The following is a 14,053-nucleotide window of genomic DNA, read 5'->3' on the forward strand; positions in this document are numbered from 1 at the left end:
CATAATTATGAATCACTGTGCTTGCAAATTCGTATAATTGGTTCCACATCACGATAAGATAATATGTACGATATAGATAAGATGTTTAAGGATTTCGTATAATTCGATATTAAGTGTTGAAACATCGACGACAATACATGAATAAACAAAATATTTAAACGCAATGGATACCCGTAGTTGGAGTGTGTTTATATTTTGCTTGCTAGTGGGAAGAGTTTGTTCGCAGTGTGATGTCGCGCAAGTGTGTATAACGGATGTGACAGCGGCGATCTGCGCGCCGGGACAGATTTTGGCACCCCGCTTATCTGTATTTGGCTGTTGCCCAGGCTGTGTATTCCCCCAGGGTATGTATTGCTTGCACTTTTACTGCTGCTATTTAACACTTAACCGAAGCAAGACGTTCAAACACGCAGTTTCTGAACCGTAGGTGACTAGGTACACGTCATTTTTAAAAATAGTGATGAAACTAAACTCCTAATCAACCTCAGCGCTATACATAAAACTATTTTTGTATCATAAGTAATTTATTCTATATAAAAACAAAATAACGAATCCGGACTCGCTGATAATTATCTAGTAAATACTAATAGATTTAACAAAGAAGGAACTGATTTGCCAAATAGTTTCGATAACTGTAATAATTATTATACCTCGTTATCGTCTATTTACGATCTTATTCCTTATTTTCGATTTCCAAACCGTTATTGTGGAAAATCCTATATTATTCGTAATATTCCGGTTTTGAAAAGTATCATACTATCTTAACATTTCCACATCGCTGGCTATTGATTTTCATTAACGCTAACCCTTCGGAAGTTACCAGTTACTCGAGCTAGCATTACAATCACCGACCGCAGTCTCCGGGAAAGAACTCATTACCTTGGAGAAAATGTCCGGTTGCAAACACTACGAAACAAGTGCATGTTGCAAATACTATTTAAATATATAAATGTGCGACTTGTTATTTTGTATTCGATTTATTTTTTAACGCTTTATTACGTTCCAACCCTTTTTGTAAATAGAATACTCGTCAAACGTTTCTCGCTAAAATATCGTGTGAGCATACTTTTAGTATTTGTATGTACATAATTATTATTGCAAAACAATGCGTTATCTTCACCTTTGTTATTAACGGTCGCACGATTGGTCAATATATACATCTTACACTATAAAGCTAATGCAATCGGATTTACTTTACTAATGAAAACTGTAAAAGATCATAGTGGACCTGCTTCCTGTAGGGCTCTGTCACCGTTAATACAAATGATACAATTTATTGCAGAACTAAGTCTATTGAACTATATAATAATTAATTACATATATTTTATTTTTAACAAGCATGTGCTTAAATATTTTTTATTTAAAGATTTCAATTACAAATGTATTTAGAATGTAAAGCTTTTGCTCGCGCCTCCGCTCGAGTAAAAAGATTATCCGTGATCAAAGTCCCGTTTTATATTTTCCCGGGATAAAAACGAGTCTACGTCCTACCCAGAATCTCAATCTATGTCCATACCAAACTTAATCATGATCCGGTAGGTAGTTTTCGACTTAACGCATTCGTCAGGCAAAGAGACGGGGGACATTGTTTTATAATATATGTTTTAAGAACTTTTTAAAAGGAACAATTCCGTTTTACATATTATTGCGTCACTTTAACGGTTTACGCAGCGCACGCAACGAAAGCTTTCAAAAGGGTTAATTTCCCCGTTTTTGTAACATTTTTCATGGATACTCCACTCATTTTGCTCATAGCGTGATGCTTTTACCAAAACGAGCGGGGCTATAAATGGGCTATCCAACACTAAAATATTTTTTCAATTAGAACCAGTAATTTCTGAGATTAGCGCGTTCAAACAAACTCAGCTAATATAATAGTACAGAAGTATAGATTTGCTACTGTGTTTAAATAAATAACATTGTCTAGATCAGGTACAAAGAAAGTGAGGTATTTTCCCGAGCTTTATAGATTTTATAAATAAACATAATATTTTCTAGTCAGTCAATTTAATCTACTTAGTGTTTTTGTCTATGACTCTAGATTTTTTTGTAAGAAAAGTGACAAATCTGCAGAGATGATAACACTGACTTTAAATATAAAATTTGGCTAGTGGAGATGACTACCTTCAAATCCAAAACAACTTGTTTGGTTATAAAATATTGTTAACTAGTTATTTTACTTTTGTTTAAACCTAATTTGTTTTTTATGGAATTAATATTTTTATCTATATACAATGACGTCTTATCGGCTACGGCTTTTTTGGATTGAATAATATATAAAATCAGGTAAATTTAAAATTACAGTTAGTTTTTTTAACGTACTTTTATTAATAATTTACTTATTATTTTGTTAGCCTTTCTTAAGTAAGGTACAGTTTCATTGGACAATATCATTGTTAGACATACTAAACATGGATAAATTTAAATTAATTTTTAATTATAGTTCTACAATAACATAGCATACAATTAGAATCACAACTTACAATAAAGCAGTAACACAATTACACAATACAAAAAAGTATTGGGTAAATCTTTCCAATCAAAATAAATTGGCTAACAACAAATATTAAATTGTGAACAGGTAGGTGACCTTTGACGTTAAGCGTAAAATGATGAAAGAAAATTGGACAGACGATTAGGCAATGCATTTTGGATGCTACTAAAAATGGACATATTCAACATTCTATAAAGTATATCTTTAATGATTTCTGTATATTCTAAATTGTCGAATCCACAATATACTGTCCAGTCTTTCATTGCTCATTGTCAAATATAACGCCTCTTATTGCTGGACATTATATTTAAACTTGACGAATATACCATTACCTATGGTGTTAATAATTATTTTACCGTGGCAAAAAAAAAATAATCATAACTAATTTGTTTTTTTTATACATATATTACTTCATTTTATAAGATAAATTATTAAAAATAACGCATTTCTCATTAACAAATTAAATCGTTCAGAGCAGGAAGGCGGTATCATAACGGATGAATGCAAGCCCCCTTCAAACTGTTTGCCAGATGGAAAGTACGGTCCTGTGCAATGCAAGGGTGACATGTTCACTGGAAGGTAAACTCTTAATAATCGCTCTTTTATAATTGTATATACATTGTTTCATAAAATGCTTTAGTTGATGCGACACGTTTCATTAATTTAGATAAATTAATATTGTTCGATATTAATTGATGATTGTTGTTCGATGTACTTACTAGCTTCCCCACCATTAACCACTCCAAAATGAAGCTTACTCATTTATCTCCTAATTAAGTTAACTAATTTAATTTCCAACCAATTCTTGAACCTTATCATTAGAACATTTTATTAAAGCCTGTTTTTTTTATTCTAAGTTTTTTTTCTCAGTTCTCATATACTGTACGAGCATATGACACAATTTATGTTTATGTCTTACGCAATGAAATTCAAACATGTTATTGAAAACTTAAATAACATGAACGAGTGAACGGAACGTTTTTGTTGTGTTCATAAAACATACATTCAGCATTGCACTAAGCGTTTATGGATAACACTCACACTTTTATTTACATTTGTATGTCACACACAGGTGTTTCTGTTCAGATGAAAATGGAAGGAGAATATTTGGACAAATGTGGAGGAACGATGCAAGTGAAATGACTTGTGGTAAGCACTTTAACTTAACGGATAAGGTATGACTTATGTTATACTATAAACAATTTCTTGGAAGTTATACGAGGTTCGAATACTGATTCAAATTCTAAAACACAACATGTTCTGGTATATTGTACCAGCATTGGGTGATCATTTACATGATAATAAATTTAAGGATTTTTATTTTTACACCACATGTTCATATGGTCTTAAACTTCATAAAACAATGTTCTTACATAAATTATTTATCACGTAACATTGCTACGAAATAAGATGTGTTGTAAAACAGAAATTAGTGGTGCAATATTTAAGACGTGTCACAGAAGTTAAGCAAACAATCCTATTTTTTAATCCTAAATAAAAAAACAATCCTATTTTAAATGAAAAAGGAAAAAAATGTGTTTATCGAATCGTATCGCCCTCTTAATGTATACAATAGAGCTGGTGTGCTGGGAATCATTGTTCACGCTTAGTAAGGGTGTGACCGTGTAAGCACTCACGTTATTTTGCCAGAATAAGTTGACAGATGGGACGTACTTATATAACAATAAAGTTACCGATTCTGCGCATGGTGTGGGTCAGATACCAATGTAATATGCAAATAACATTATTAAAGATTTTTTTTAAATTGTAAGTAATGGAAGAAAACAAAATCTATAAAGTCGTGTCGGAATTATAAACGAATATTGGAGGAAAACACTTCAATATTTTATAATTTTTTGGTATATAAAATTAAGCGAGGGTAAGACTAACAAGTTCTTGTAGCAATATATTGCGCATAAAGCGACCGAAAGTTCTGCAAGCTTCAAACTTTGCAGAAGTCAGTTTGCCGTGATTGTTTACACGGTAAGATTTGCTTGCAGAAGTAGACTTCTGCAAAATTAAATCCTCACTTGAACTTAGCATTAGACAACTACTAAGAAAAATATTTAAATTTTACCTTCGGCATAGTTCTTAGATATAATACATCTTTGCGATCCATACTTTCATACAATAGTGTGGTGTTCTGAGTTTCCTATGCATAATATTGTACTTTTGTTGAAGACCGGCTCTGGGCTCAGATCTATTATTGTAGAAAAAACACGACTACCCTAGTTTCTATAGTGCACCAAAGCAAATATAAAATTTTAATATAATGTCACATAATGAAACAATAATTTATTGATTTGCTACGCGTTGACACAAATGTCATCATGTCATCATGTGACATCACAAATTAAGTTTCAATGTAGCCACAATCAAAACCTCAAAATCTAAACATTGCATTGAATTGAAGTGTGATAATTAAAAAATATTCAAAACCATTTCTACTGAAGTTAAGGTTTTTAAATTTAGCTTGTAGCAGAAAAAGAGCTGAGCTGGAAAAGTCTGGCAGGATGACAGTTTCTCTACATTGTACTGCAAATGGAGACTACGAACGCCTTCAATGTGATGATGGCATCTGCTGGTGTGCTGATCCCAAGACCGGCCAACCTACCGTCACACCAGTGATGGAGGAAGACATGAAACATTTACCGTGTTGTAAGTACCCTTCATTTATTTTTATACAATAATTAATAGATAAAAAAAACAGTATTTAATTATGCCTTTATGATAATACATTCATTAATTTATCAACGTTTCCATTTGTTATTGAATCACTCATCGGAAAGCGGATCAGGAAAAGATTACAAGAACCAATTTTATTGTCAGTAAAGAACCTGAGTGTGATGTTATCGACAGTTTGTAGGTAGTGATAAGCTGTTTATCGAGAGCGTCTCACGGCAAGAATCGCGCCGCGCCGCACCGGCAGGATATACGCAATATACGCATTTGATTCAGTGTCGCGACTCGCGCGAGATGTTGAACGACCCAGACGATTGTTATCGTAATCACAAACCAACACATTGCACTTGTGCAAATATATTTTCCAACAATAGATGTTAAGCACGCCGAGACATAGGTTTTTATATGCATCAAATTTTTTTAATACTTCTAAATGAGGAGACAAGCTTAGCGGTCGTTTGATGGAATGTGCCACGTTTATCTGTATACAACTAATTGCAACACCATTCAAAATTTTGTATTGCAGTACCTACAGTACATCACCTAAAACATTACCCCAATATGTAAGAGTTTTCACTAGCTTTAATGCCATTGCAAAGGGAAACTGCAACTTTACACCATATAAAATGCAAACGTGTCATCTATAGGTTTCACGAACGATTGACCCAGTTAATAACGAACCTAGTTCTGCGTGTTGCAATATTTGTATAAATAGTAAAATACAGGTGCAACGGACACATCGCCATTGGAGCGGTAATGACGTCACGGAGGAGAGGGTTGAAACATTTAAAGGTCAACGTCTCCGTCGATATCGAACTTACGCGGAATATGAATAAATTCATCAATGAATCATTAAACACACGCCCAGTGAGTAATATCACAAAGGAATTTAGAAAGACCAAGTTCCTTATCGTATGCTAAAAATATCTTGAAATCAATAATTTATACAATTTACTATCGATGAACTCCTTAGGAGGTTCGCAATGTTGTTTCTCGTCTATATTACGGAATTTGCAAACAAGTACGTGAGTTACGCATGTTTTGTAAACTAATGTTATTTATTTGTTATTGTAGACAGTCCGTTAGTCACTGGTGAGCAATACTTAAGAAGATGCGAAAGTTTGGTTCATTCGTTGGCCCTGATACATAAAGAGCAATCAGAACACGGCACCAATTTCCTCGGTCACCCTACAGCTTTCTGTGACTACGACGGCAGCTATGGACCATATCAAATCCAAAATGGCATGTAAGCATTTTAACACATAATTTTATACTGTTTTCACTGTAAGATTTTCCATGGCAATTGGCAATATTTACATGCTTTCAATATTTAGAATGGGTTAAAATTAATCAAACTTTGGAAATCTCTTTTGGTGTCTACTGTGTTACAAATCGAGAAGAATTTTTTTATCACATCAACCTTAAAAGTTAACTTAGAAACTAACTTATTTACACGCAGTATCAGGAATTAGATGCTAATATACTATTATCGACTCTCAGATATATATTTTTTCTGAAAGATATTTAATAATCCATTTAACAAGTTCCCGATGTTTTCTAGTGCATATTGTACCGGCCGAGACGGTAAGATCCTGGGTTCGTGGCAAGTTATGGCAAGTGAAATGAGCGGCATGAATTGCAGTGAGTATATCTAATTGTGTACCGTTTTCTTTCTATCTTTAGATGTTTGTATCAACATATTTAGACACAAGTGTAGGGAATGTTTGAGCAAAAATGTAGGTGCAACACAACAGCGCGCGGTTAGGAAGCATCACGGCTGTACCGTTAGCATGGCACATTCGCATTGTGCCACGAGGACCGGTTGGCGGCCGTGACCCTGTTCCCGATATGCGCTGTGCCACCCATCCCAACGTGCTGCTGGAATGCGGAGACCGGACACCGGACACCGTAACACTTTACCGCATCATAATAATTTTGCCAAATCAACTATATAGACAGTAATATACAAAAACAAACTTCATAAAAACAGAACACGAGAAAGAATAAATTTACTAAATATTGTTATGTTTTACCTAATGATATTGAATATAATACGTTCCTAATGATATCTCTAGTTTAAAACAAATCAACAATTCCAAGGTTGACTGCTATAATCATTTTGTAAAGGCACATTTGTCAGGATTTAGTAGAATTGATTAAGATTTACGTTTAAATTATTTGAAAGTTAATAGAGTTTACATAAACAGCACGAAACAATTTAAAGATAATTTTTATGTACGTCACAACATCTAACATTCAAATTTAAATTAACCTATTCCAAGGACGCATAATAAGAGTCGTTTTAGTTAACAGGTAACGTGGGATTTTTCTCATGCTCACAGATTTAAATACACAATCCGGGTTTGCGTTACTAATTTCGTTAAAACGTTTCAAAATTATGTAATTATATCACGAAATTGTATCAACTTTGAAACTCTAATGGACTGTGAACCAAAACACTTTAGGCGATAAATCCAAAACAATTCAACGATTCTTTCATTGTAGACTAAACCTTCAAATAGAAACCTTGACGGTGTTTTCTTACAGAGTGACATACTTATCGAGAACATATCGATTTTCAATTACTTCATAATTTTATTTATCATCCGGTCACAATGATCTCAATCCGACGTGCATTCCTCATGCGTTTTGAATGTTAAACACCTTCAACTTTCTCTATGTATTTATCCTATTTTCCCACAGACTGCGCTCGTGACACTGCAATACACTTCCCTGAGCGTGGCATGATGGTCACCGAGATCTGTTTGGCGAACGGAAACTATCGACCCAATCAGAACGTTGGCGACGTCTTCTACTGCGTGGACAGCGATGGCTACCCTGTCGGCGAGATGATGGACGCGTGGCCTAGCGATAATTGCGTCGCTCCTGTTCCCACATAAAACTATTTCTTTGAAAACTAAATAATTTATAAGGAATAAAGAAAAAATATATTTTTAATATAATTGTTATTTGGATTCCTATCCATAAATCAACAATTAACAGCCAATATAAGTAAAAAATATTGTGACACCTATAAAAACGAAGGTTTCATAGTTCAGACTTTAAAGATAAAGGTACATACCGCACAGAGGGGTACTCATTGGAAGTCCCGAGAGGCTGATGCGTGTGAATGGCGCTCGCCACCGCGCTGCTCGTTCTCCGCGCGCGTTCTTCCATCTGGAACAAGCGACTCAAATTACCAGTGGTTCGACCGCATTTACCCTCCACTTCCGCCAAGGTCAGGTGCATACATCCAACAGTCTTACCTATATTTGATACTTAAAAGTATGAACCATTGTTATTAGCAGCTTTGCGCGTGTGATTACAGATTTCCCTTGGGAACTTGACATTTTCCCAGGAGCGAAGTCTCAAGAGTTGTATAATAATAACTATTAGACATTATAGTCACGTATAGTTGCTCTGTTTCGAAACTTACAAAAGGTATTATATTAATAAATACTTGAATTCTGTGAAAATCTATAAATGAAGCTATGGTGTGTCATAAGTATTAGAGAATGTAGTCATCAAAATTGCGTAAGGACATATAGTATAAGACATAATAAGTTTTAGTATTAGGTGGTTGTAAGTTGTACGTGATTGATGGCCTTCGTGGCGCAGCAGGTGACTAGCGGCGCAAAGAACGGGAGGTCGCGTGTACGATATCCGCATCGAGACAAAAATGTTCGTTGATTCGGTAAATATACGTTTCGAATCTGGGTGAATTAGAATTAGGAATAATATATATATAATTCTAGGTTCATTCTAAGTCATGACGCCCACACACATAGAATTCTCATATATTTAATCTATACTATTATATAAAGCTGAAGAGTTTGTTTGTTTGTTTGTTTGTTTGAACGCGCTAATCTCAGGAACTACCGGTCCAAACTGAAAAATTCTTTTTGCGTTGGATAGCCCTTTGTTCGTGGAGTGCTATAGGCTATATATCATCACGCTATACCCAATAGGAGCGGAGCAGTAATGTCTTATCTCAGGAACTACCGGTCCAAACTGAAAAATTCTTTTTGCGTTGGATAGCCCTTTGTTCGTGGAGTGCTATAGGCTATATATCATCACGCTATACCCAATAGGAGCGGAGCAGTAATGTCTTATCTCAGGAACTACCGGTTCGAACTGAAACATTCTTTGTGTTGGATAGCCCTTTGTTCGTGGAGTGCCATAGGCTATATATCATCACGCTATACCCAATAGGAGCGGAGCAGTATTGTCTTATCTCAGGAACTACCGGTTCGAACTGAAAAATTCTTTTTGCGTTGGATAGCCCTTTATTTGTGGAGCGCTATAGGCTATATATCATCACGCTATGACCAATAGGAGCGAAGCAGTAATGGCTAATCTCAGGAACTACCGGTTTGAACTGAAAAAAATCTTTTTTGTGTTGGATAGCCCTTTGTTCCTGGAGTGCTATAGGCTATATATCATCACGCTATGACCAATAGGAGCTGAGCAGTAATGAAACATTTTGCAAATCGAGGAAAAATTATTAGTTTTGAGAGCTTCCGTTGCGTGCGCTGCGTAAACGGTTAAAGTTATGCAACAATGATGTATGACGGGATTGTTCCTCTTAAAAGTTCTAAAAATATATTATAAAACAAAAGTCCCCCGCTGCATCTGTCTGCCTGAACGTGTTAAACTCAAAAACTTCCCGACGTATTAAGATGAAATTTGGTATGGAGACAGTTTGAGACCCTGGGAAGAACATAGGCTCCCGGGAAACTACTACTTTTATAACGGAAAACTTTATAACGCGGGCGGAGCCGCGGGCAAAAGCTAGTGCATCAATAAAGTAAGTATTCATTTATAATTTTAGATGTCATTTAACCTTGGTTGTGTAACAGTAACAGTAGTTAATGTAAAGGATGTAAAGGTTGTCTGTTTGTCCTTCATAACCTAAAAACGGATTAACAAAGTTTTTGCAGGCTTAGTGGGCTATGGAATTACATACTTAATCCAATTTTCTTTAATAAATTGCAATGGCTTCAAAATTGCCACGAAAAATTCTAGTCAGGCCACTAATGCGTAACAAATACTAATGTATAAACAATTTCTTTTTGTTTCTTGCATTCTATAGTACATCATGACAGTGAAAGAATCCTTAAATGGACTAGAAATACAAATCATACCACTCATTTAATTTTTCTTAAATTATTGACAATCCATGAAAAATAAAACTCTTTCATACGTCTGGTACAGAATGTCATACTCGTCTGTATTACATTTTGTTATAGTGTATAAAATAATATCCATAATGACATCGACAACTAAATCATTTAATTTAACATAACATCTATGCTACAATCAATTAGCACTTTATTAATAGAAACAAATGATTTTTCTTCACAACAAAAGAACTTGTCGCTTATAGATATTTTTCCATCAAATATTTTACGTCAATATAAGATACCAACAAATGTTTTGTAGATATCGAATGTGAAGATTAGACATATTTACTTCTATGAAAACATTGACAACAAGATATTGAGACGGACAAAATTCCGTTATCTAGTAAGTATATCAAGCGTGGTGCTGATTGCGATTACATTTTTGAAAGATAAAGATTACTCGTTTACTGACACGAGCTGAATAAAATTGTATAAGCTTTTATGGAAATAACGTAATGGCAGGTGTTTAGATAGATGACATTATCTCCAAGACATTAAAATTGCAAATATCGACTTGCTCTTCTGTAAAATTAAGAAATTTCGGATACTGTATTCTTAATATACTTATGGCCTTATTGTCTACAGCGCGTTATATTGTAATTTCGCCACAGATTGAAACGATACGTTAACTGTCCTATCCATGATAATTTATTTAAAGTTTCTAAATATTGCGCGATTTTTCTACCGTTTAAATACCTATAATAATGAAAGACAACATATTACACACAAAAGCAAGGTTCATCATTAATGTCACTTATGCCTCTAAAGTTTGAACTTGCAAAAAGATTTAAGCAAAATTTTGTTAGACAAGTAGGCTATTTCGAGAAAATAAACACTATCTTTAAGAGTCCTCTAACATTATTGTAGTGTAGACAGAGCCGTGCCCACTGGCACCTAGTGACGCCTGTGGTGTATAAGCTTAATATGAACCAAGGCCGCCCGACCACACCGAGGTCGCTGTGTAACTAACCTTATATAATAATCTCCAATACATAACAAGGAACAAAGCACATGCAGGTAACAATCAATTAAAGGCCTAAAATAACCTTTAAAGCGGCACCGTACGGTAAAAGTTTACGGAGTGGAAAGAGGTCAGTGGCTTCTCTATTCACGGGTTAGTATACCAGCACCCTAACCATGCGATCACATTGAAAAACAACTCGCCGTAAGAACGTCGCACGCTACATTAATTAAAAACAATAATTGTAGATGTGACTACTAAATATACGAACAGAGTTCGTCGACTACTGCGTGTTTAACGTTTCAATTTCCGTGGTTCTTGCGGTTTCGGTGGACAGTGGGCACATTGTTTACAAATGGATGTTTACGTGGTTACATAGGGTTCATTATCGTCTTATCGTGATTCTGTTACACGGAACCGGCAATATTTTGGAGTAATACTACAATTAAATTTCTTTTTTTGTAAAATTTTGCCTAAGCTTTTTTGAATGGCTACCTTGCCAAGCACACGAAAGCGTGGAGTTATATAAATATAATATAAATATTTTCTTTATTTTTAGAAACCTATGACATTCTTAATTTAAAAGCCGTTGAGTTAATAAGTCGACAAATAAACAATAGAACCGGTATATTTTTCTAAAAAGTCGAAATACACCATACTAATAAAGGGAGTATACGGAGACTGTAAGGCGTGCTCGGCGTTCTAACGAGTGCAATCGTGAATGTAGTCGAGGGTTGTTAATGCCGGATGAACAGAGGGTCGGCCGCGCGCCCGCCACTTGGACACGTCACCGCCGCTCTTAATATCTTTCCAAGACAAAGATCTCCGTGTGGTCCGTGGACAGGTACATTACATATTGATACGATGTATTTTCACCTGTCTCATTAGCTCTAGAAAACAGTCATAATGGCACTTGCTTATTATATATAGTTCCTATTTTACTATGCCTCAATCCATCGAGAAACCACCGTGGTATCGTACATACTTTATAATAAATATTATGTAACATAAATTTCAATATGTTAAATGTGGTTTAATTTTACTACAACATACAGGCTGGAAGCATAGTCCGTTGGGATGGAGAAAAGCTTTGATGCAAACATATAAAATGTATCAATCCGAGTTATATTACGAATAGTTTTTACACGCGGCCGAGCCGCCTACGGTAATGTATTTTCCGGGATGACATTCACAGGAACAAATTCAATTAGGAATTCATCGTATTAATATGGACGGAGATTTAATCTGTTAACTTCGACTTCGTAGACCATCGTCTCTATCACTGACACCTCGCTGTCTGACTTATTCTCTTTCTATAAGCTCGACGTGTAATGTTTAGTGGCATAATATATTTACCATATTTTCTAAAAGTAAATTTGATGATACAAATAAAATCCAAATACAGTATTCATTAATGAGACAGAAAATTCTATTATATTAAATACCCTAGTCCAATATAGAATCACACTCGAAATAAAAGATAAACTGCAAATTTACACAAACCTTCTATTTGATATGAGTCACGTGTTGGGTTATTGTGATATCCATAGGCAGTAGGCCAATTTTCCTATGGCGTTTTTCGGAGACTGATAAAATACGATTTCTCTATAACAGAACATACGCACGCAAGCATGTAATGGCCTAATGTTAATTGATTGACTTTCATAGTAAAATGAATAGGTTACGGAGACGTTGTTGATATGGATTATCGACCTTCAGCAAACCCACTTACCGAAAAATATGCTTTAGCTAACCTGTTATTTCGTGACGGCTTTTTGGGGAGAAAATGAGACAGTGTATGGAGTAGCATCTACAAATTAGTCTATATTATACGAATGCTGTAACCAAAACGCAGTATATTGTGATTCAACTGTACATTATGTGCAATTTTTTTTTTGTAAATCGAGGGCAGGCTGTGATGTGAGGTCTCTGGTGATATGTATACAACATATGCATATACTTGTGCGTTTTTATGGGCTTTGAATTTATATTGAGAGAGCAATATGGAATGATAACGTAATATACCGATACCCTAAACATCCGAAGTTATAACAAAAAAATGCTTTTGTTATTGAAAGTTTTGCATTTATTGTTACATTACCAGACAGGTTATTCCTTCTTATAATTGTTAGTTATTTGTGACAAAATATACGATACCCAACAGTGTTACATTCTGTATGACACTGAAAGACCTAAAAACTTGAAATAGCGTTGGTATATACGCTTTGCCTTTCTCCGAGCGATATCCTGGAAACACTATGATTGTGCCTGAATTGCGCGGTACTAAAAGATTTAATAGAAATAAATGCGGAAGACATTAAACAGATTTTGATGAAATTCGATTGGATTTAATAATACACAAAGCTTGTTTTCATGTTTGGATAATAAAAATAAATACAAATATAGAGACAAAGATTGATGCCAATCCGCACCATAATGGGTTAAGTTTGCCTACAGACGCGTAGACTTTTATTAATAACGCTCAGGAATTTTTAACAAATTTTGGTTCGCTTTCGACACGAAATTTATTTCTATGCGTTATACTTCTTGGCGACAAGAGATTATTTTTAAAGACCTATAAGATTGAGTGCTTAATATACATTTTTTTTTTTTTGGTTTCGCGGAGAAAATCCCTTATTACTACCGCCCGCCTTCGTGGGGGGCAACTGAGCGGTTATGCTGGGGTAACCGTGCCTTACGGCCCGGCGCTTAACCTATGCACGGCCTACCAGC

The 14,053-nt window shown here is 34.9% G+C and overlaps 2 protein-coding genes across 3 annotated transcripts in view; one reads left to right on the plus strand and one right to left on the minus strand.

The window, feature by feature from the left end:
• LOC119188344 lies at positions 1–8,139 on the plus strand. The gene is made up of 7 exons (XM_037438785.1): positions 1–344; positions 2,968–3,073; positions 3,567–3,643; positions 4,967–5,152; positions 6,251–6,422; positions 6,738–6,817; positions 7,880–8,139. Exons 1-7 carry the CDS (start codon positions 164–166, stop codon positions 8,074–8,076), a joined length of 999 nt encoding a protein of 332 aa, XP_037294682.1. The 5' UTR covers positions 1–163; the 3' UTR covers positions 8,077–8,139.
• The window catches only part of LOC115444413, a 37,149-nt gene that overhangs the window by 19,706 nt on the left and 3,390 nt on the right, over positions 1–14,053 (minus strand). The window contains exon 2 of one of the 2 annotated variants that reach the window (XM_037438780.1): positions 8,259–8,353. Coding sequence is in view for 1 of the 2 variants with exons in the window: in XM_037438779.1 (XP_037294676.1) it covers positions 4,572–4,613 (42 nt within the window). In the remaining variant the exon portion in view is untranslated. Of the gene's footprint in view, positions 1–4,571; positions 4,738–8,258; positions 8,354–14,053 lie in introns of those variants that run through there. The other variant, XM_037438779.1, reaches the window with a different exon arrangement.

The sequence above is a fragment of the Manduca sexta genome, chromosome 15 (assembly GCF_014839805.1).
Source record: "Manduca sexta isolate Smith_Timp_Sample1 chromosome 15, JHU_Msex_v1.0, whole genome shotgun sequence".
Lineage (NCBI taxonomy): Eukaryota > Metazoa > Arthropoda > Insecta > Lepidoptera > Sphingidae > Manduca > Manduca sexta.

Coding starts and splice junctions, on each gene's coding strand:
- LOC119188344 (XM_037438785.1), top strand. CDS start 164: ATGGATACCCGTAGTTGGAGTGTGTTTATATTTTGCTTGCTAGTGGGA. Junction 345..2,967: donor AGGCTGTGTATTCCCCCAGG/GTATGTATTGCT, acceptor TAAATCGTTCAG/AGCAGGAAGGCGGTATCATA. Junction 5,153..6,250: donor CATGAAACATTTACCGTGTT/GTAAGTACCCTT, acceptor TTGTTATTGTAG/ACAGTCCGTTAGTCACTGGT.